This window comes from Aspergillus puulaauensis, chromosome 5, assembly GCF_016861865.1.
Source record: "Aspergillus puulaauensis MK2 DNA, chromosome 5, nearly complete sequence".
In the NCBI taxonomy this organism is placed as follows: Eukaryota; Fungi; Ascomycota; class Eurotiomycetes; order Eurotiales; family Aspergillaceae; genus Aspergillus; species Aspergillus puulaauensis.
The window spans coordinates 3112094-3134184 of NC_054861.1; the positions used below are offsets into that span (position 1 = coordinate 3112094).

Here is a 22091-nt window from a genome sequence, read left to right on the forward strand (position 1 = left end):
TTTTGAGCTCCTGCCTAAGGCACAAGTTCATCGTGCCCCTGGCGCTAAGCTCGGTTCGGATTTGAGTTGGAGTTGGTGGACGATTGGCCGTGATTCTTGGGTCCGGGACGCCCATACGAGCCACGACCCGCTCTGCTTCCTTCAGGGATGCTTTCGTTCGGTAGAGGAGAGCACCGATTCCCTTCATTTCCACCACTATCTGCTATCTATAGCTTGCCGTCTTCGAATACCTTCTTTATCTTTGTATAGAAGTGATCGACCACGACCATCTCTGTATATCTTCCTCATTGAGCACAAGCGATTATCGATTCTTGGCTCGGATCACCGCACGCTCTGATCCCCACCCAGTCCGTGCAGTTTTACTGAGACCACGCAATTTCTGTCAAAACCATGGAGATCCAATATAGAGCACAAAGGCAAAAATGCCAGTATTATTGATGATTCTCTGAGGTCCCGACTCGTTATTCAATCCCAGTAAGCAATCAAAAACCAACTAGAAGGCCTACGGCGTTGTTGCTGGTGATAGTTCCACCACAGAGAATGGTCAATAGTCCGAAGTCCACTGTGTTTTTCTGGCAGATTTTAGACACCATCCTGAAATATAAGGATATAGTGCCATGGTAGGAAATCATACAGAACTCCAGGCTCTTCGGAGCAAAGCTAGGGAAGCGCTTGTCATTAGCAGAAGCAGTTTTGCATCGATTTTGACCCTGAGTCGGTGCCAGTTCATGATAGGAGTTGGTAGGAAGGGCCTGGGTGGAGAGGATAGTCGCATGGTATCGGTCATTCCCTGGCAGGATTCGCAGGAACCAAGACTGTGGTACAGAGTAGACTGGTAGCACAATAAGCACAGCTCCACCGCTCGAAGTTTCCAAGTCTGCGGTGCTTGCGGGGACAAGCCTTTGCGGGGTGGGCTCCACTACGATTCAGGGCAAAGTTGCCTTGATTAACTTAGCAGCAAGCACTTCAATACAGAGCCCCAATATCGGTGCACTGACAGTCTTCCTCGCCTGGCCAGTGCATCTGGCCTAGTTAGTAAACCCGGTTGCTTTGCTCCGTACTGTTCAATGGCAATGCTAAAATGATGCAGCCGTCCCTGTCCTAAGTGGCATGTCCAGTTCGACTGTCCACGGCAAACCTACGTACAAACCAAGCCATCGACCAAGTAAATTGGCGCTTCATGTCACAACCGTGGGCCATGCCAGGATATTTCAGGTTTGTTGCCAATGAGCTTGCTGTCTGATTGGTTCATTTGAGCAGGAAGGCATCCATGTCACATGATTCATGCCTGAGGCAATAGTATCCTTATCTCCAAAATTTCCGTTGAGGTCCAAAAAACCCATCCGCCTCAGTCTCAATACAATTAGCGATTTGCCGTTATGTCGTCTTTGTGCTCTACTTCAGCGAATATTTCGCTTCCTAATGCCCTCAGAACCCTCTTCTATTCCGAATTTGTCCTTCCGCTTCGCACTCCATCAATACGGCCTTTGAACCGACTTTCTCGCCACGATCCCAGAAGCAGACGGGCTATTACCACTGTTTCGCTTGATTCAATTCCTATCACTTCGTCCCAGAAACACGAAATATTGAATTCTAATCAGAATGAGACGTCGGCCACCATTGACAGTTCGAACACCTCAAATCAGAGTTTAAACGACCAAGCCTCCCAAACTACAAGTTCCGCAAGCTCGCCTTCTACACGTGAAACGAAGACGGAGTCAAAAACGTTCAACAAAAAACGATCAGACGACCGCGGCACCAAGAAGACCGCACGGAAAGGCGCAACAGACGCCGGCCCCAAGCCCCAGAAGAAATCTGAAGAATGGGAGACTCAGAAGGGTGCCTTGAAAAGAAAATTTCCAGATGGATGGGCACCACCCAAGAAACTCTCCCCTGATGCCATGGAAGGGATACGGCATTTGCATCTCGTTGATCCCGACAAGTTCACGACCCCTGTCCTTGCGGCCGAGTTCAAGGTATCCCCCGAAGCTATTCGGAGGATCCTGAAGAGCAAGTGGCGTCCCTCGGGGACTGAGATGGAGGGTCGGCGCCAACGATGGGAGAAGCGACATGCGCGAATCTGGGGACATATGTCTGAGTTGGGTTTGCGACCGAGGCGTCCGGACTCTATCATCGATGCGGCTAAGATATTGTATAACAAAAGCAAGAAAGACAAGGAATCTAGCGATTCCTAATGGCCAGGGCCATTCGACATTTATATGTACATTAAAATCCAAGGCAACCTGTATATTAACGACGCATTAAATAGCACTTTACTTTTATGATCTCTCAAAACGGTCTATCTGTTCTGGATCGTCTGTCAAAAGTAGATGACACCACATCATATATGACGTTGCTGGAAGAGCTCCAGGATATCTTCACCTCCTGACCGAGAATTTCTTGTACAATCAGATGGCATGGGTAGATCCCGCCGGGAAACTTGGCGAGTTCTCTAAATCTCAAGATGTTGTGCTGTTCTTGGTTGGTCTAGCTTGATTGACGTTCGAACAACCGCCAAATCTCCGCGATTCCGACGACAGGGACAACTCGAACTTCAACAAGCTCCAACCCAATTCTACGCCACCCACGCCCCTTTTCCCCGACCGACCCCTCAAGGATGGAACGTGCTTTGATGATGCCCTAGTCGGTGGATTTCGATTTCTATACTTTCATATTCATATTTCCACGCTTACCCCTGTTCCCTAAGGTGGCGGCCGGTACCCACCATTTGTCCAAGCTCCCTCACTCCAGCTTACACTCGTCCGCGAATGTGGTGATTCTCCGTCGTTCGCCATGTCATCGGACATCCAGGTCTTCGTGAAATGGAAAGACCAATCCATCTTTGCTGGGGAAGATGTGGAATGCACAATTACTTTCAAGAACGTTGCGGAGAAGCCCGAAGACACGAGCAATGCGCCGCAGACCCCCCATCTGAGGAGGCAGTCCCGGACGACTGCGCTCACCCCCCGTTCAGATTCATTCTCTTTCCGATTCACTTCCAATCCATTCAAAAGCCCCAATCGTCGCTCCTATCCGAGTATCCCCAGACAGAGCCCATCCCACCGCATTTCGTCCTCCGTGAGTTCACCGTTGATCGGCTCTCATAGCTTTCCACCTCCCTCTACGCCGCGGAATGGGCCCCCAGCCGGCCACAAACATAAAAGATCGGTATCCATACTTTCTATTGACAGTGAAGGAGGAAATTCAAATGTCGCGAACGATAAAACACCGCGAACGCCCCAATTGAACCATTCAAGACCAGTGAGGGGTCATGGACGTTCCGCAAGTCTGCAAGTTGTACCAAGAAGATATGAAGGTTACGAAGATAGCGCGAAAGGTATTTACAACATTTCATGGGCTTTAGGGCGGCTAGGCTAATGTTGTTTCAATAGGCTTTCGGGCCCCAGGTCGTGGTTTTCCACCGTCGGAGTCGCCTATTCAGCCATTCCAAGGTGGGCTGAGGGTAGATACAGACGCGCTGGGACCAGGTGGTGTTGCATCTGGGGGACCTAGTCCTATAAGACCAAACCCGCCGGTACGCGCACCAGGACGAAGACCTCAGCTACCACCAATAGACTTCAAATTTCCTCCACCCCCAGAAAACAACACGAGTTCGAGACCATCGCCTGCAACAGCCTCAACCGACAGGCCTACTACAACACCTGCAACAGCAAGACCAGATGTCAAGGATTCTTCTTCGTTGGCCGCTCCGAGTCAGATGCCGCAGTCGAAAATTCTCTCGGCTTCTAGTTTAAGCGGGAGCCACAGAAGCAGCGGTGAATTCTACTCCGCCAGCAACATGTCGTCCGAAACTCTACAATCAGAATACACCAACTACTCGGGTCCTATGCCGCGCGCAGGTTTTCCGCGCCATAGCCGACACATGTCTAGTATGGAGTCATCGGCACCAGTCTCGAAAGGCCAGGCGCTGCTCATGGGATATGCCCAAATAAGCGCGTCGTTCACGGTAGACAGCTCGTTAATCAATCAATCCGCGTTCGATGAGGTTAAACGGCAGGGTGTCGTCGGTGGTGCAGGGAATGGTGGCATCACCCCGAACGGGAGACCAGCTTCATCCAGCGGGAAGAACAAAAAGGGCGGTGGATTCTGGGGCGCATTGAACTGGAACTCGATAGAAGAATCTATTAGTGGGTTGCTTTCCAACAATGACCTCGATGGGCTACGAGACATGCGAGGGGTGTCCTCGTCGAAATCGATCCCTTTGTTGTCCACGCCTCAATCGCTTCTCTTCGTCGATCTCCGTCTGGCACCGGGAGAGGAGCAATCCTTTTCCTTTGCTTTCACTCTACCTAGCGGTCTCCCAGCGAGCCACAAAGGGAAGGCCATAAAGATTTCTTATAACCTTGTCATTGGGACACAGCGACCTAGCGGCAGTAACGAGCCTCAAAAGGTTAACCGCATCAGTATACCATTTCGTGTTTTCAGCGGTGTAAGCGGTAAGTAACATTATTCACCATTGTCTCTTGACGTTGTAACTCCGCTAATTTCGTACAGCTCAAGGAAATATACTTGGCCATGACCTAATGCGTCCCTATGTGCTCCTTCGCGACGAGGCTAGGGTGCAGAAAGTTGGCTCTATTCCCCAATTAACACCAAAGGTTGAGAGCATAAGCCGGCCTATGTGGACATCAGCGCCCGAGTTTCTATCGTATGTGGATGAAATATTGGAACAGCGAACCCGCAACAGTTCCCTAAAACCACCAGGCACGCTTGCTGAAAGACGCCCAAGCTATGATGCGACCGCAGGGCCAATATCTTGCAAAGACGCCATTGACTTTGCTATTCTTCGGAGTAACCAGACGCTCAATTCCTCCCAGAGCCCGAATCGGTTTGAGATTGCGCGAGGCGGACGTCGGATTGCCGTGGTAGTGCTCAACCGACCAGCACACAGGCTCGGCGAGACTCTCATTGCAACGGTCAACTTATCTGACTCGGCGCTCCCGTGCTATGCTCTCAGAGCCACGTTAGAGAGCTCCGAGAAAGTTGGGGCCCATTTGGCGGTACGATCTGGCGCTAGTATTCGACGAGCAACACGCCGAGTCCATGCATCTTTCTTCGAGATTACTCTTTACTCTACGCGGGTTGTGTTCAGTCCAGCAGTCCCGATTTCTGCCACTCCCACGATACTGACGAGTGGTGTTAATGTTGAATGGGAACTACGGTTGGAGTTTGTGACTACTGGTGTCCCGCCTGAGATGGGATCCGGGCCTTCGGGTGCCCGGTTACTAGAAACAGTTTCTGAGGACGATCGGGGATCTACACTGTCGGCTTTGGAGCATCTTGGCTGCGAGTCCTTTGAGGTTGCGATACCAATTACGATCTACGGAGAGACGGTGCGGGAGCGCTTGCCGGAGGAGAACGAAGGACACTCTATATAGACCTCAATACCTTGCTCCATGAATCTTGAAGTTGAATATGTGGGATAACCAAGTATATGGTAGTTTTAATGTCCATTTGTATATTATCTGGAGTACTATTGAACCTCTCTGATTATGTGTTACGTATCTCGCATCGCCGGGGCAACGAACGGGCGGATCTGACTTATCCATGGCTCCGATCGTGGGGGAGATCCATGCATGAAGTTGGGAGTTATACGACTCCTTTCAAGATACGTTTAATTTTTGCTTTGAGAGTTCTTTTCCTTGTCTTTCTAGGTTCCTTCCTCTTTTCAGCTCGCTAATTGGAAGCAATTACTGGTTGTGATCTGCTTCCCACTCGACCAAGTCAATCGATCGCCCCTCAGCTCGGCGCCGCATCATCCTCACACCCTTTGGACGAGCAGTAAGTTCAGTCCTGAAATTCAAAAAATCGACACTGCTAACCAATATATCTTCATTGGAATGCACAGAGGCGATAACCCCCTTCACGAAACGCCCGATCTTCGCTCGAACGACCAGCCGAATTCCACAAGGATACCAGTCAAGGCAGGAGGAATTCCAACCCCTTCGCGCGTGGAAATCGCTCTTTATCTGTTTGTTTCAGCTGGAGAATCAACTGTGAGACAGTAATGGCTTCATTCATCACCACAATGTCCGTCCCCTCCATATCTATTTCTTCTGCCGACGAGCCTGCCCCTCGTCTATCGTCATCACCATCCAGGAAACCCAAAACCATTGTCCCCTCTACATCACACAATACTGTCCATGTTTCCAATGCCCCCCTCTCTACACCACCTTCGTACCTATCGCCTGCTGTTCGCGCGCTCAAACAAGGATTGTGTGTACTAACACCTCCTAGCAATGCTCGCACGAGAGCGCCTTTCAAGCCGCGCTCAGCGGCTAAGGGCACTACTAGTTATCAATTAAGACAGTTTGCGGAAGCGACACTTGGAAGTGGAAGCCTACGGAAGGCTGTAAAGCTTCCTGAGGGTGAGGATGTGAATGAGTGGCTAGCTGTCAATGGTACGTTCGTTTCTTATATAGCACTTGGTGTTATGCGCTAACCTAGCTGCTTTTTGCAGTGGTCGACTTCTACAACCAGATAAACCTTCTTTACGGAGCTATCACCGAATTTTGCTCGCCGCAGACATGCCCCGAAATGAAAGCGACCGATGAGTACGAGCTTCACTTCGATTGCATCGTGGTAATGCCATTCTGACCGATTAATAGGTTCGAGTATCTCTGGCAGGATTCGGAGAATTACAAGCGCCCGACGAAGATGTCTGCGCCCGAGTACATTGAGCATCTCATGAGCTGGGTTCAGGGAAATATCGACAACGAGCAGATGTTCCCTAGTCGATTAGGTACCGAGGTTCAAATTCCACCCCTACAGCAGGCCAGCAATCTAACGTGAGGATAACTAGGTGTCCCGTTTCCGAAGGCATTTTCCAGTCTCGTTCGTCAGATTTTCAAACGAATGTACCGTGTATATGCTCACGTTTACTGTCACCACTACCCTGTGATCGTCCATCTGGGCCTCGAGCCACATCTCAACACCAGCTTCAAGCACTATGTTCTCTTCATCGACGAGCACCGACTTGCGAGCGGAAAGGATTTCTGGGGCCCGTTGGGAGACCTGGTGGACAGCATGCTGCGAAGTGACTGAGAAAGTCAATTACGGTTAGTGGTAACGAAAACGAATGCACAGGGTCTGGCGTTTAGGTGTTGCGCATGATAATATTCGCATGATTTGCTAGTTAGATCGGCTGTTCAACATTGAAAAATAAGAAATAGCGATCATCACGAAAAAGACACAAATTCTTGTAGTACTCCAAGTTGGATGGCTGTAATCATTCGTAGTAGCTCGTCGTAAAGTGACCCGAAATTCTCGGCGTGTGCGGAATCTCACGTGACAACGGACCGGGAGAAGTTGGACCTCATCCGAATAGCATCGTCGCTTTGCACCCCTCTTGTGTGTCGACCGTCTTCGCCGTCTCGCGTCCAATTCCACGCCCCCTCTACCTACTTCTTCCTGCTAGTCGGAGCTTCGTCTCTCGCGTCAATTATCGCCATGCTCTCCGCTCGTCTCGCCCGCGCCGGCCTCCGTGCCTCTGCCCAGCAAGCCTCCGTTCCTCGCACTGCTGCTCTCAACGGCCTGCGCACCTACGCTACCCCGGCCCAGGAAATCAAGCCTCCTGTTTCTCTCTTCGGCGTTGACGGCACCTACGCCACTGCTCTGGTATGCTTCCCCCTTCAAAGTCGCCTGGATAAATAGTTCGACGCCATCCGTTGAGCCGAAAACCCTTCAACATCCCAACCCAAGCCTCCCGGCAAATGCAGGCGTCAACATCCAAATGTATCGTGATAATTGACTTGAAATTGGACAAATAGTACACTGCCTCCGCCAAGGCTTCCGCCCTCGATGCCACCTCCAAGGCCCTGAACAACCTCGGTGCTGCCCTCAAGGCCGACCCCAAGCTCACCGGCATCATCTCCACCCCTACCCTCACTGTTGCCGACAAGCAGACCATCGTCACGGAGCTCCAGAAGGTCGCTGCTGATAAAGGTGACATCGTCAAGAACTTCCTTGGCACACTCGCCGAGAACAACCGTCTCGGCCTGCTGAACGAGGTTGTCGACAAGTTCGGTGCTCTCATGAGCGCTCACCGCGGTGAGATCGAGCTGGTTATCACCAGTGCTCAGGTATCTACTCCCGGAACATCTCTTCATCTAACGATATATTTTTGTCGGCAGTACTAACGCGATGCAATTCAGGAGCTCGACAACAAGACCATCAACCGTCTCGAGAAGGCCATCGCCAAGTCCGAGTTCAGCCAGGGCAAGAAGCTCAAGGTTGTCCCCAAGGTATGTTGCATCAAAAAAAAAAAAAAGAAGAGAGAAGCGAAGGGACTAGGCTAACCACTAAAACAACAGGTCAACCCTGACATCGTCGGCGGTCTCGTCGTTGAAATTGGCGACCGCACCATTGACCTGAGCGTCTCCTCCAAGATCGCCAAGCTCAACAAGGCCCTTACCGATGCTTTGTAAATTAACAACACCCTAAATCCCCATTACGCATCGTATCGTGTCTCTTTTGTTGTTCCTATATCTACCACTTATAGCTTTTCTTCCTACACTATGTACCCTAGCATCCCGCTGCACTACGCGAGAGTCCATTGAATGAGACTTGGACTTGAGTTTGGTGGAGAATAGACAGTTGAGTTGTGCTGGTTCTTTTTATTTATCGTGTTTCCGTATACCTCCTGGACAGGATAAGCTGGTTTGTTGAAAGTAACAAGATGGTTAGATATCAAAGCACAAAGTATATTGCCCTCTTGCATATATGTATTCCAATTTAAATTGCAAACTAGGCTATAAGATAACATGTCAAGTCATCGACTGATGTATTCTAAACAAGCAAAAGACAAAAGACAACAAGAACAGCAAATTGACTGCAAAACAAACTACAACTCAGCTCCGTCCAAGTCTACTGTATGTATATGCCCGTACTCGAATCTACTAATTCGTAGAGATCCTTTCCCACCTGAACGGTAGGCAAATCAATGGATTATCGCCCATTAGCAGCATTTCCGTCACCATTCCCATTCGCCCCATCAAGTTGCGTCTCAAACTCGTCCTCATAAGCACCCATTGACGCCTGGCTCCTTACTCTCTGCAACTGATTCTCCACATAATGCGAGACATGGTCATCGAACCTCTGCCCGGAAGCCCCATTGGGCGGTTGTTCGTCACCATTCTTCTCATCCTCGTCATCGAATGTAGCTTCATGGGGAGTTTGGGGCGCGGGAGTTGTGAATGTCGACTCAAAGTCGCTCCTATTGCCGATTGAACGGCTGGTTGAAGAGCGACGGACGAAGGGCCTGTTGTCCTTGGTACTACCGCGGCGGCTGTGGCTGCGAACAGAGCGGCTGAAGATGTCGTCGAAGTAGTGGCTTGCTGCGGCGAATGGGGAACGCGGTGTTTGAGGAAGGCGGCAATTGACTCTATTTTTGGGGTTAGGATGAAGTCATTTACGGGGTGAGGCAGTGGGAAAGATGCACATACCCTGTATCGTGAATTATTTTGGCGATTAGCCCTGTCCAACCGCATTGATGCGAGGATCCAAGGCCGCGGCCGGTGTCACCATCAAAGTATTCGTGGAACCACATGTAGTCTTTCCAGTGTTCGTCAAAGTCAAGGACGTCGGCGCCGTTGTAGACAGCACGACGACCCTCATCGTTGCGCGCGAAGAGGTGTTGCAGCCGGTGCTGGATTTCTTCTGCTACCTGTCCTAGGTGCATGTAGTCTCCCGAGCCTGTAGGACATTCAACCTTGAAGGAATCTCCGTAGAACATGTGGAACCGCAGAAGGGATTCGATAAGTAGGAAGTTGACGCACAGCCAGACTGGTCCACGCCAGTTGCTATTACCACCGAAGAGGCCGCTGTCTGATTCGCCGGAGACATAATTAACCTGGAACCTCTGGCCGTTGACATCCATGGAGTAGGGGTGCTCTTCATGGTACTTGGACATTGACCGGATTCCGTGCTCAGAGAGAAACTCAGTCTCGTCAAGCATACGCTTGAGGATTTTCTCTAGGCGGTCTCTACTGACCAGGGCTAGGAGGAGTCGTTCGCCCTTCCCTCGGCGTTTCATACTTGCAATGTTTCGTTCCGCCACGTCCGATCGGTTCTCGACAAACCACTCCAGTCGGCGCTTAAAGGATGGAAATTTGTTGATCAATTCTGGCTCAAGAGTTGCTACGGCATATAATGGGATCAGGCCAACAAGGGACCGCACAGGAAGCTGCTGTGTCCATGGGTCGCCGTACGAAATAGCATCGTAGTAGAACCTGCAGGTGTTAGATATTTCTTGGCCATGAACGTCAATATGTGTAGCATACCCGTCTTCATCATTCCATAGGGAACTCTCCTCTTCTCCTGATCTAAAGGTCATAGCATCACTAATCAAAATGAAGTGTTCAAAAAACTTCGAAGCAACTAGTTCGGGTTAGCCAATAACCACCATGTGCAGCAGAGAAACATACTGTCTTCGTAAATGCGCCGGTGCTTGGCGAGCTCCAGGGCAATGTTCAGCATGTTCAGGCAATAGAAAGCCATCCAACCAGTGCTGTCAGCTTGTTCTAAAACCCCTCCGGTGGGAAGAGGTTCAGAGCGATTGAAAAGCCCAATATTATCAAGCCCAAGGAAGCCACCCTCGAAAACATTCTTGTCGCCAGAGTCCTTTCGATTAACCCACCATGTGAAGTTTAGGAGTAGTTTCTGAAAGACCCTCTCAAGAAAATCAAGATCCTGTCGACCGTACATTTTCCGCTCCATTTTGAAAACCCTGAAAGTGGCCCATGCATGTACAGGAGGGTTGACGTCCCCAAAATTCCATTCATAGGCTGCTAGCTGACCGTTCGGATGCATATACCACTCTCGAGTCAAGACATCCAATTGTCGCTTTGCGAAGTCTGGGTCAATCATAGCTAAGGGAATACAATGGAAGGCCGTATCCCAGGCAGCGAAGAATGGGTATTCCCACGAGTCCGGCATCGAGAGGATGTCATCCATGTAAAGATGCCTCCACTGCTGATTACGAACGTTCTTCCGCCCAGGGGGAGGTGCAATCATACCGGGATCACCATTGGCCCATTGCTCCCAGATAAAATGGTAATACTGCTTTGTCCACATCATACCAGCGAATGCCTGGCGCTGAATGTTTCGCAGATCATCGCTCATCGGTAGAGGGCTGATGTGGTAGTAGAAGTCATCGGCTTCCGCCTTGCGTTGCTCAACCACATCATCTAGCACCTCTTCATCCACGAATGGCTCGAGTCTCCGCGACAGGCGAAAGCGGACAACAGCACATTCACCAGGAGGGACTCCCTCGCCCTCATTGAAGGCATACCAGGCGGCGAATTTGGTGCCCTTCTGGGCTGGGTTGACTGCGCCTTTCTCCCCCTCGACGATGTGACGATGGAAAGCATCCTTCACGTAAGGCTGGTCATTTTTGGTCTCCCACAGCAGTTCATTGTTCGATTCATTCTCCGTGAATAACATTTGGGGTACGACGTCTTCTTGACCGTCACCGACTGCCGGGGAGGGGGCAAATCGGGCATATCGCTGCCCCAGCTTCTCGTGGTTCGTTTTGACAGAAAGAGGAGCGTTCTGTTGGATGGAAGGCCTCTGGCTGTTCTCATAGCCCCAGGACCAAGTGTTCCGAAACCATACATGTGGAATGATATGCAAAGGAGCGGGCTCTGGGCCTCTGTTGTAAGCGATCACGCGGAATAGAAGTTCATCTTCGTCGTCATCCTCCTTGGCCGTCTCGATAAAGATGTCCCAATACCGGTTATCATCAAATATGCCGGTGTCGAGTATCTGATACTCGCGGTCTAGCCTTCCCCGTTTAGCGTTCTCATCAACTAGATCTTGATAGGGAAACTCTTTCTGTGGATATTTGTAAAGAAATTTCATGTACGAATGCTGCAATGCAAAGTCATTAGGAGAAATCCGACGCTTTCTTCGGACTAAGAAGCGGACATACCGTAGGCGTGTTGTCGACGTGAAAATGGGCCTCCTTGACACTTTCACCGTGGTTTCCCTGTGGATTCGATAGACCAAATAGTCGCTCTTTAAGGAACCCACTATAAAGATGAGCCGTTAGAGCACGGTCGCAACTGGGGCCATATGCAGGTCCGTGAGGTCCATGGACGAAACGTACTCTTTTCCGTTCCAGAAGGAAAACGCAACATTCTGTAGGTTATGCGTATCGCTTACGCCGGCAATTCCATCTTCACCCCAGCGGAATGCTCTCGAGCGGGCGTGGTCGTGGGTAAAGTCTAGGGCTGATCAGTCGGTAGTCCGCCCCGCGGGGTTCAAAGGTGGGAAGGAAAAGAATTCCTTACAGCTCCAAGCATCACCATTTTCTCTAGCAGTGACAGGTCAGTCAGCCAATGCATGCCAACGCGTCGTTACAGGCATTGTACAGGAGGAAAGGAAGCTAGAGTAGATAGGAAGGAGGGGCAAGAAAGAAAACCGGATGAGACTCACGAATAATCCTCGCGGACTGCGGGAATTTGGAAGGCAATGGATTAGCCCAAATCCTTCTCATCAATAATACCACGGCGAGCACCGATAATTGATAGCAAAATGTAGATATTCAAAAGGACTTACCGGTAGCCCACTGTCTCTCTGAGACATAGGGACCCCATCTTTTCCAGTACCGGGTGCGCTCGCGATCCTCCTTCAATCGCTGCTCCTCGCGCGAGGTGTAGCTCTGCTTGTCGATGAGGACCATGGTTGCAATGGTCAAGAAACAGGAAGAGGATGAGGAGGAGGGGAGAGATGGCGGGATTGAAGGGGAAGAGAGGAGGGGAAGGGTGCAGCAAGAAGAGGAGCAGCGAGTGCCCTGTGAGACCCCCCCAAATGAGCTACACCAGTTGTATGACAGCCAGTCTTATCGTGCCCCTAAGCTACAAAGTCTGGACCGCGAACCCAGCCCATTTCTGGCCTCTCTCCGGGCGCTTATGGTCCGTTTCCAGGGTTTTGGGGGTGGGGATCCAAGCACGTCCAGTGCACTGACATCATCCAAGCATCTCGGTATACTCGACTGGGAGATATCACGAGAAACTTGCATGCATCCACAGGCTCCATTCTCCTTCATTAATATTATTCGCTTTTCGAATGAACTGGAGTCACAGATGATTTTCACGTTCTACGGCCTGGTTCCGTCCCGAGGTCCCAGTTCAATGAGAAATAGCAACTACTTGGTTATAAGCTGACCGTACTCGCCGGTACGAATGTTCATGTACCTGTCGCAAAATGTCATGAAGCAATGATGCATTGATTTAAACCGAACCACGATACATATATGGAGTATAATTGAGGCCAATACATGACTATCTAAACCGCAATGGCAATGACAATAACAAGAATGCCACAGCAAAGCAAACCCAGGCACCTGGCCAGCGTAACCGCGACGGGATTTTCATACGCTGATCAAGCCGAATACGCCAAATAATGCTACAGGCGCCAGGGATGCATCGCCGTGAAATATAGATCAAAGAGAACACCTTCAATCGTCCAACGCCTGATGGACACGAGCCGAAAACACGCGCACAGGAAACAAAGCAACAGAATCGATCCCTCCGGACGTGCCTGCCAGAGTACCAGAGATCAAGACGAGGAGCAGTCATAGTCGAACCCATTAGAGCCCTACTCTTAGCCAATTGTTGTACCATCCGCCAACCCTGGCGGGCAACTGTCGATCACGAATTACGTCCCTGTTGCCGGCCGGGCATCTGCCGTTGTTCGTCACCGCTCGAGTACTGGCCTGCCGTGTCCGTTGGGGACGTTGTCGCTGATGCGGATTCTATCGTGGAAACAATCTGTCAGATAGCTGATCGCTGCTATTCGCAAGTATGGAAATCGCTCACCTGTGGACTGATATCCACCGTTTGCTTGCGCGTCCGAAGATCGGGCACCACCAATCACTGACGAACGCGATTTCAGTCGTTCTTCTGCCTCACGAATTCTGGCTTGAAGCTCTTCTAGTTCTCGGTTTTGGATAATCATCTGGTGTTTTCTAGGGCCTTTGTTAGCCTGTAGTCCACACATTTATTACTGTGCTAGTATATCTCTGGAAAAGAGTGTGGGTTGGGCTTTGAAGCGTCCGACCAGGAACTTACTTCTGATCAATAGTTAAGGAAAGATGGTCCACATCGCTATCGAGCGAAAAGGCAGAGTCTAGTGCAGAAGAGAAAGCCTGTGCCATGGTTCTATTTCCGGGTCAGTATTCACGGTCGAGATTTCAGAAAGGGAGGGGAAACGGACGACTGAGGCCGAGCCTTCGGCTTCCACTCTTGGTCTGCGTCGGACATCTTGGGTATTTGCTGTTTAAATATATAGGTAATAGACAAGCTCGAAAACTTCCAGCAAAAAAAAAGGAAAAGAGACCTCTTGAGGTTGGAATATCGAAAGAAGCTCAAGTCCGGGTTCAGCAGAGCCGCGGCAAAGGGGGGTATCACAACAACTTGGGGATCGAACGTAGAGGTATGAGAAAACAACGGCTGCAGACGAATGAAGTATCACCGAGGGAGGCGAGATTAAGGTATTATAGGGACGAAAATCAGGACCAGCTGAAAGTCTATTACTCAAGGAGGCCCGAGGAGGGGAGAAGACAGTTGTTGATGAGAGTGGGAAAGTTGATGGGGGAAAGTGGAAGGAAGACAGCCTTGTCGCACTCCTCTTGACGGTGCCAGGAGGGACCACTTTTTAGTTGGATTGACAGGGGCCCTGCACGATCGGAGGAATGACAGAGACGGCGGCCCAAAAAGGGGGAAGGTCAAATTTGAGATCCGGAGCTGGCCTCGTTTTTGCAGTTGGGGGGTTATCTAAACAGCTTCGAGTCATTTGACGAGGGGAAACGTGCGACGAGGGAGGCAAAGAAAGGAGACTCGAGAGTTTGCAAGGGGGCCCGAGGGACAGGGAGAGAAAGGGGACGGGAGATTGACGGTTGCTGCTCATCAGCTATAGCGAGAAACGGGCCCGAGTCGACAGCTCTTGATGACCATTGAAATTCGTTGGATGCTCAATAGCTCTTTGAATCTCCCCACTACTGCTGGATACTCTCCATCAGAAGAGCAAAGAGCTTCGCTCCATCGACTCCTCCCAAAGCCCGGCGTTCGGGAACTTCGGGCATATAAGTATGATACATGAGAGCATCCTGTGCCTCCCACTCTGTACTCTACATAGCCATGAAGACTTTGACTCACTAGGAGATGCATGCCAAAGGTACCAAACGCATGGGCAGAGTATACTCTTCATCGTCACAGTCTTATAGATCTCAAACAGAAAGGGGCGGGCAATTTCAACCCCTGACACCGTGGGGTCCTGTAATAATACGGTATCATAATCCTCCTTCAATTCTCGAGTGCTCTGTGCCCTTGAAGACGCTATGGAGCATTTGAAGTGGAGGAACTTGTCCGAGATCCTTTTAAATCTCTATCGCCCGAGCAAAGAGTTGAATGACTCTGCTCGGACCATCCTTGCTCCTCAATGCTTGAGGCTACCGACGCATAACATGTCCCGAGTCCCCGTAGTTCGCGATAATGCCGGGGCAACCCGTGGCGTCATTTTGCATAGTTCAACAGGAAAGCCGGTTACGATATATACGGCTATTGGTTACAACTTTACAGGTATCCGTTCCTTGGCGCCTGCGTGAATGTCGATCTCTATCACGTGACGGTACCGGCCAGGCGCAGGCTGGGAAAAGAGAGAAAGGGAAACGTCGTCGAAACGAGATTTTCCCCAGTCGCTGCTCCGGCCTCACGTCCTCTTCCTCGTCCATTTTCCGCGCTTCAACTCCGATTTTTATCCTTGTCTCACCATCCTCCCATCTCCTCTTACGCTGTAAAATTTAACGAATTTTTTTTCTATTTTTTTTTTCCGCCTGCCGAGCTTCCGTTTTCCCGACTTCCTTCACGCGTCATCCTTTATTTTCCAAGGATCGTACCCCCTTTGTCCGCTGCGCCAATGGTCTAAACAGCCACCCGTATGAGATCGCCGCTCTTACCTACCCTTTCAGGAATTGATTATTGAACTGAATCGCGACTGCATCAATTCATCATCCTCAACTGACCTCATCGAGGTTTTCCCTCCATAACCCCCTCACTCACCGTGGCCCCCATCCCTCATTCCTCTTCCCCCAGTGGCCGGTTGCGCGGGCAATGGGGGATGCCTCCTCTGTCGGCTTACACTCCACTTGAATCGCTTCTCTTCTTTCAGTCTCTCGCGGCCTACGACACGCGACCGACCAGCTTTGTCTCGATATCCGATCTCCTGCGCAACAACAAGTTTGTTCGCGAAAATGGCGCGTTCGACGCGCACCGGCTTTCTCCAGAGGCCTTGGAGGAGCTTTATTCGACGTTGATGCGTGATAACGGCGACTCGGCTGTGTCTGCAAACGAACCGAATGGCCATCACTCAGAATCAACCAGCCCCAGTAATCCCAAGAAGCGCAAGATTACCAGTTCACGACCAGATGGCTTGTCTGATGATGGAAAGCGGAATCCTGGCGTCATTCCTTATTTAGTGCCGCACCTCTACGCAAAGTATAAGGAATTGGTTACGACGGAGATCAGGCACGAAGAGAGGCGGTTTAAGGAGATTAGGAAGGAAATCGAAAAGTTAGAGAAGGAAGAGCGCGAAGCACCCCGACAAAAACCCACGGAGATGACACCAACACCGGTTCCTCAACCGACACATGAGTCTGCACCGGAGCCAATGGATGTGGATGCAGACGAGAAGCCAGTTGCGCAACCACAACCGGATAAGGAGCCGAAAGTGTCACCAACCAAGCCCACTACGACTGTAGGCGCAGTACCACCCCAATCTGAACCCCACAAGGACCAGCCACCGCCGCAGTCGCAGCCGCCAGTACCTCCACCACCAGCGACCTCAGAGCCTAAGCCACCGGCCCAGCCTGTTTTACCGCAGCCGGAGACCCAGGCAAAGGACCTGCAGCCTCAGTTACAACCACAACCCTCTGCTACACCCCAACAACCTTCTTTACCAGCAGATCCCACATCCTCACAGAAATCACAACCGCCGCTCCACCTTCAACCACAACCCCCTGTCTCTTCTCCACGTGGCCTACCTGCGGAACCTACTCCGGCGCAGCAGGCACAACTACCCAACGGCAAGGGTCTGCCGCCGCCTCAAGAACCAGGCGATGCCACTCAAAATACGCCGGTGCAAGGCATGACAGCGAAGGTACCACCTACGCAACTGCAAAAGCCATTGCCGTCCCCCTCTGCTGTGGCTCCTAGCCCTGGTCCTGCTCGCGACTCTATACCCACACAACTACCTCCAGGCAAACCTCCGCAGCCAGCTAATCTGCCGGCTCCTTCACCTACTCCGCAAAAACCCACTTCGACCGCGAAGGGCACTGGGAACAAGGGCGCTCCGATTGTGCCCGTTTCCAATGGTCCTCCATATGGGCCGTCACAAGCCAGCTTCCAACAATGGTCATTGAATCAACCTCAAATATCACAACAACCACCGCAACCGCCTATCGCCAAACCTACAGGTCCCACCAAGCCTCCTCAGCCGCCACTTACTCAACAAACGCCAAAGGTGGAGAAAAAGGCACAACAAGGCCCTCAACCTGTGGCGACTCCATCGACCCCCCAACCGTCTCGCCCCTTGTTCCAATCATCAGCTCCTCCTGTTCCTGCCTCTGGATTTGCAACACCTATTGGACCAGCCCAGAGTTTGCCGACTACGGGAGGACGGGGTTCAAGGCCACGACTGTCGATTAACACACCTGGCTCGCTCACCCCGTGGAAGCAGACTCCACAACTCACACTGCCCCATTCACCCCGCTCACCGGACCGCCCCCGACCGGAAGATGTCAGTCCAATTAGTGAGAAGGCTCAGTCACCATTTGAATCACGGGCGGCAACACCGGAAGAACCCGAGCCTCCGCGCCGAAGGGGACGAGGAAGAAAGAAGGCAGCAGATGCTGACCAAGGGCCCGCGAAAAAGAAGGGAGAGAAAGCAACAGTATCGACCGGCAGGAAACGTGATAGAAGCGCAGCTTCATCAAGAAGCCGAGGGAGGTCTATTCTGTCGCGTGGTGATGAATCAGGAGCAGAGCCTAGCAAGATTAAGCGCGAAGTACCCAGTACCCCGGCAAGAATTAACTCTGCCGAAGCTGAACGGAGCTCGGCTGGTCAAAAAGGTGCAACTGGCTCAGAACCTCGACCGGGTAGGGGTCGTCCAAAGCGCAAACGTCCTCCTAGTGAAGCCCCTGAACCAGAGCCGCAGCCGCAGCCGCAGCCTGACCTAAATCAGCCAAACCGCGAGGATTCAGATCAATCGGCACCCTTTGTGCTGTGCGCGCGCAACTTCCCGAGAACCGGGGCCCCGATCATGAATGATGTTTTGACTCATAAGCATGCCTCCATATTCACGAAGCCACTGACCGAGCGCGATGCACCGGGATACCGAGATCTTATCTACCGACCGCAGGACCTCAAGTCTATCAAATCAAGCATAAGCCAGGGTAGCAAGTCTTTGGCGGCCGCGACGGAAGCTGCCAACACCCCAGTTGCGGATGGCGAGTCCCCAGTTCCGAACACAGGGACACCGTCGAAAAATGCAGTCCTCATGCTGCAAAAAACCGACGATGTTATTCCACCCAAAGCAATAGTCAACTCGGCCCAGCTAGAGAAGGAACTGATACGCATGTTTGCCAACGCGGTCATGTTCAATCCAATTCCGCAGCGGGGCTTTGGGCCCGCATTTCCAATGATCGCCGATGGTGGGTCTGGGAGGCGCCAATTTGTGCCGGAGCCCGATGAAGGTGGCATCATAAAAGACACCCTCGAGATGTTTGAGGATGTCGAACAGGCGGTCACTAGATGGCGGGCTGCTGAACGGACAGCTGATGAGCTGGCCAGTAAGAGTGTCCTCTCTCTTCGAAGAGAAAGCGCCAGTGATCCCAATATGGACAGTGCAGACGATGTCAAGGGCTAAAGATGGTCGCTACCTGCTGTAACTAATGAGTCAAGATACTGATATGTAATATTACTAAGGGAAACTATCAAAAGATTTCCCATTTCTATAACCAATCTATACTCGTAAGGCTTCTATTCGTAAACATTTTATTTCTTGTCTATCTGGCCGTAAACGATCATCATTAATTTTGAGGTGGGTATAGTTAATTCAAGCAGTCCCCTGTACCGCCTGCGGCTTCGTCCTCCCCAGTCCGTCCTTCGCATAGAAGTCCATCGGATAAACACCCCCATGCGTACTTTCCCAACTCTCCCTGACCCCGAGTGCAATAAGAGCCTCATATGGTGTCAAAAGTGGCCTCGGGAACGCATACCCCCAATCAATACTCAACCTTGGGCAAGCAATCTGTACCCAGCACTCCACATCCGACATCGCAGCCAACTTCCCCGGGAAAATTTCACTGAGCAGCAGGTTGATGAATGGGATACCGCGGTCTCGGAGATGCGTCTCGATCATGGCCATCGTGTGTGGGTTACCCTGCCGACCTAGGGAGCCGAGGATGATGCCCCATTTCTTAGCGGAGCGAGCGGTAGATATGGCGTCGCGCCGGAGAGTGTGCATTTCATTGTGGGAGTAGGACTCGCGGGAGAGTGTGCGGGAGTAAGGGTCGTAACGGTAGGCGGGGATGGTGGGGTTATGAATCATTGCGGATTCAAGGTGGAAGCGGCCATCGCCGAGATAGAGGATGTAGTCGATTTCCTGGGCGGAGAGGTTTGGGGATGTGCAACCTAGGATTTCGCCCTTTGAGAGTGGGGTGATTTGGGGGATGACGACGTTGAAACCAGCGCGCTCGAGGACTGGCTTTAGGCCGTGCAATGTTGCGTTGAACTGGATTGTTCCGACGGTTGCGATTGTCTTGCCTGGTTGGAAGTTGCGCTCGAGGGTGGCAAGAAGGTGGGTTGTGTCGATGCTGATGTCGACGAAGATGTAAAGGGTTTTGATCTTTGTTACATCGACCGGGATCAGGCAGGAGTGGGCGTAGTGGACGAGGAGGTCGCAGCCGAGGGCGCGCGCCGTGTAATCATCAATGCAGCATGCACCGTAGGTGACGTCTCCCATGATGAGGGTTTCAGTACCTGGGCAGAATTGGGTAAGGATATCGGATATTGTAGTCGCAAAGAGAAGAAGGCCTTCGGGAAATTGGAGGGCTACGCGTTTTGCGCCGGAAGTTCGGATGCGGTGGATGGTTTTGGGGATTTCGAACGAGTAGTTCTTTGGGAGGAGGTCGATGGCGGCGAGGATATCGGGATCATTGAGGATCTCGGGGGGTACTTGATTTAAGGTCCTTGGGGTCCTCCGAGGGGCAGCTATTGATGTTAGCCTATTCAGTAGATATCGCGGTGCCTTCTTTGCCTTTACCTTTTTGTACGCTTGTAGATTCAACATCCTGGACGCTCGGTGATGATTGTGCCTGGGCGTCTGCTGTGCGTCTTCCGACGAATCTTTTCTTCGGTTGTTTTAGGGAGGCATTTGCCTGAGGTGTTCCACTCGAGTCGCCCATGCTGGCGCCTGAATATGCAGTCTGAGGCTTGAATTGTTCGTCTCAACAAGAGACTGCAAGACTATAAAGTCTTGGTGGGATGAAACCATTTTTTCCGCTGTCTCTGACTAAGAGGGGGTCAGGTGGGGTTCTCGGTCTGGGTGTCAGCCTTAACTTCTTTGAGTGCTTCTCCGCATTCCACCCAGACAACCCTGGAGTTCCATGATTTGGGAGCTCCATGGCCTGAGTTCATCACCGTTCTTCTCCATGTCCAAAATCCGTTTTTTGAATTCATCTTTTTCTTTTCACGACATCAATATGTTCAAGCCCAGGCTTAGACTAGGACATTTGTCCACTATCCGAACTACTCCCATCAGACGCTTTGCGACAGAGGCGCGGTTAACTTCGGACCATGTCCGCATTGTCGAAGTAGGACCTCGCGATGGGCTTCAAAACGAGAAAAAGTCCATATCGCTGGAGACAAAACTAGAGCTTATCTCAAAGCTTGCGAGAACCGGCGTAACAACAATTGAGGCAGGCTCTTTCGTGCCTGCGAAATGGGTGCCCCAGGTATGTCCCCGCGTGCGGTCCGCCCCTAACCGAGACGGCTGGCGACATTCAACAAATGTTTGTCCTATGCTAATTCGCACTGGATTCTAGATGGCTAGTACTGCAGAAATATGCGAGCAGCTGTTACAAAACCCACCGCAATCACAAAACGCCATTGCCTACAATTACCTTGTTCCAAATGTCAAGGGATTGGAGGGCCTGATCAAGGTCATGGACTCAACCGGGGTCTCCGCGAGCACAGAAGGAACCAAGACCAAACCCCCAACGACCACAGAGGTTTCTTTATTTGCCGCAGCTACGGAAGCCTTCTCCAAGGCCAACACCAATTGCTCTATTGAGGAGTCGCTGAATCGCATTCGCCCTATCGTAGAATTGGCCAAGACAAAAGACATCCGGGTTCGAGGATACGTTTCTGTTGCACTGGGATGCCCCTACGAGGGCCCAGAAGTTTCGCCAGCAAAGGTAGCAGATATCACCGCGACCTTGCTCGAAATGGGAGCAGATGAAGTGTCGGTAGCCGACACCACCGGAATGGGGACCGCACCCCGCACGATGGAGCTTCTCCAAGCTCTGAAGGCAGCAGGTATTGCCAACACCGATCTGGCTCTCCACTTCCACGATACATATGGTCAGGCATTGGTGAACACCATTGTAGGTTTAGAACACGGGGTTCGGATTTTTGATAGTAGTGTCGGTGGGCTTGGCGGCTGCCCCTACTCCAAGGGAGCGACAGGCAATGTTTCAACCGAGGACCTTGTTCATACCGTCCATGGTCTCGGAATGCATACCGGTATTGACCTGGAGGAGATGTCAAGAATTGGTGCATGGATTAGTGATGAGCTAGGCCGGTCTAATGAAAGTAGGGCAGGAAAGGCGACAGTGGCAAGACTTCAAGGCTAAGCATGGTCTGTACATAATTGAAATATTGCCGTTCGACTTCAGCAAAGCGTTCCTGGCTGCGATTTAGTATACTGCGTGGTTATTCCTTGTCGATACCTTCGCTGGAAATGGTTTCCTTATCCATACCGTACGGTACCTAGTGAGCTCACCGCTCGGG

The 22091-nt window shown here is 51.4% G+C and overlaps 9 protein-coding genes across 9 annotated transcripts; 6 read left to right on the top strand and 3 right to left on the bottom strand.

The window, feature by feature from the left end:
* Window positions 1-1379: 1379 nt before the first annotated feature.
* Window positions 1380-2195, top strand: rrg9 (mitochondrial ribosome assembly protein RRG9; the record flags this gene model as incomplete). The annotated part of the gene is made up of 1 exon (XM_041706271.1): window positions 1380-2195. One exon carries the CDS (start codon window positions 1380-1382, stop codon window positions 2193-2195), a length of 816 nt encoding a protein of 271 aa, XP_041558673.1.
* Window positions 2196-2793: 598 nt separating this feature from the next.
* APUU_51191S (putative intracellular protein transport protein (Sat1)) lies at window positions 2794-5399 on the top strand (the record flags this gene model as incomplete). The annotated part of the gene is made up of 3 exons (XM_041706272.1): window positions 2794-3337; window positions 3393-4457; window positions 4516-5399. 3 exons carry the CDS (start codon window positions 2794-2796, stop codon window positions 5397-5399), a joined length of 2493 nt encoding a protein of 830 aa, XP_041558674.1.
* A 629-nt stretch (window positions 5400-6028) lies between these two features.
* On the top strand, window positions 6029-7065 carry MOB1 (Mob1/phocein family protein; the record flags this gene model as incomplete). Its single annotated transcript, XM_041706273.1, has 5 exons — window positions 6029-6051; window positions 6259-6422; window positions 6482-6575; window positions 6630-6763; window positions 6824-7065. 5 exons carry the CDS (start codon window positions 6029-6031, stop codon window positions 7063-7065), a joined length of 657 nt encoding a protein of 218 aa, XP_041558675.1.
* Window positions 7066-7470: 405 nt separating this feature from the next.
* ATP5 (F1F0 ATP synthase subunit 5) lies at window positions 7471-8447 on the top strand (the record flags this gene model as incomplete). The annotated part of the gene is made up of 4 exons (XM_041706275.1): window positions 7471-7638; window positions 7791-8102; window positions 8175-8264; window positions 8334-8447. 4 exons carry the CDS (start codon window positions 7471-7473, stop codon window positions 8445-8447), a joined length of 684 nt encoding a protein of 227 aa, XP_041558676.1.
* Window positions 8448-8967: 520 nt separating this feature from the next.
* On the bottom strand, window positions 8968-12703 carry APUU_51194A (uncharacterized protein; the record flags this gene model as incomplete). The annotated part of the gene is made up of 9 exons (XM_041706276.1): window positions 8968-9403; window positions 9465-10250; window positions 10302-10398; window positions 10446-11889; window positions 11951-12050; window positions 12128-12245; window positions 12312-12334; window positions 12457-12472; window positions 12580-12703. 9 exons carry the CDS (start codon window positions 12701-12703, stop codon window positions 8968-8970), a joined length of 3144 nt encoding a protein of 1047 aa, XP_041558677.1.
* A 970-nt stretch (window positions 12704-13673) lies between these two features.
* On the bottom strand, window positions 13674-14285 carry APUU_51195A (uncharacterized protein; the record flags this gene model as incomplete). The annotated part of the gene is made up of 4 exons (XM_041706277.1): window positions 13674-13777; window positions 13842-13990; window positions 14094-14183; window positions 14239-14285. 4 exons carry the CDS (start codon window positions 14283-14285, stop codon window positions 13674-13676), a joined length of 390 nt encoding a protein of 129 aa, XP_041558678.1.
* Window positions 14286-16140: 1855 nt separating this feature from the next.
* On the top strand, window positions 16141-18945 carry APUU_51196S (uncharacterized protein; the record flags this gene model as incomplete). Its single annotated transcript, XM_041706278.1, has 1 exon — window positions 16141-18945. One exon carries the CDS (start codon window positions 16141-16143, stop codon window positions 18943-18945), a length of 2805 nt encoding a protein of 934 aa, XP_041558679.1.
* Window positions 18946-19134: 189 nt separating this feature from the next.
* Window positions 19135-20485, bottom strand: dph1 (2-(3-amino-3-carboxypropyl)histidine synthase; the record flags this gene model as incomplete). Its single annotated transcript, XM_041706279.1, has 2 exons — window positions 19135-20291; window positions 20344-20485. 2 exons carry the CDS (start codon window positions 20483-20485, stop codon window positions 19135-19137), a joined length of 1299 nt encoding a protein of 432 aa, XP_041558680.1.
* A 246-nt stretch (window positions 20486-20731) lies between these two features.
* Window positions 20732-21934, top strand: APUU_51198S (hydroxymethylglutaryl-CoA lyase; the record flags this gene model as incomplete). The annotated part of the gene is made up of 2 exons (XM_041706280.1): window positions 20732-21034; window positions 21125-21934. The coding sequence occupies 2 exons, from the start codon at window positions 20732-20734 to the stop codon at window positions 21932-21934; spliced, it is 1113 nt and encodes a 370-aa protein (XP_041558681.1).
* Window positions 21935-22091: the final 157 nt, after the last annotated feature.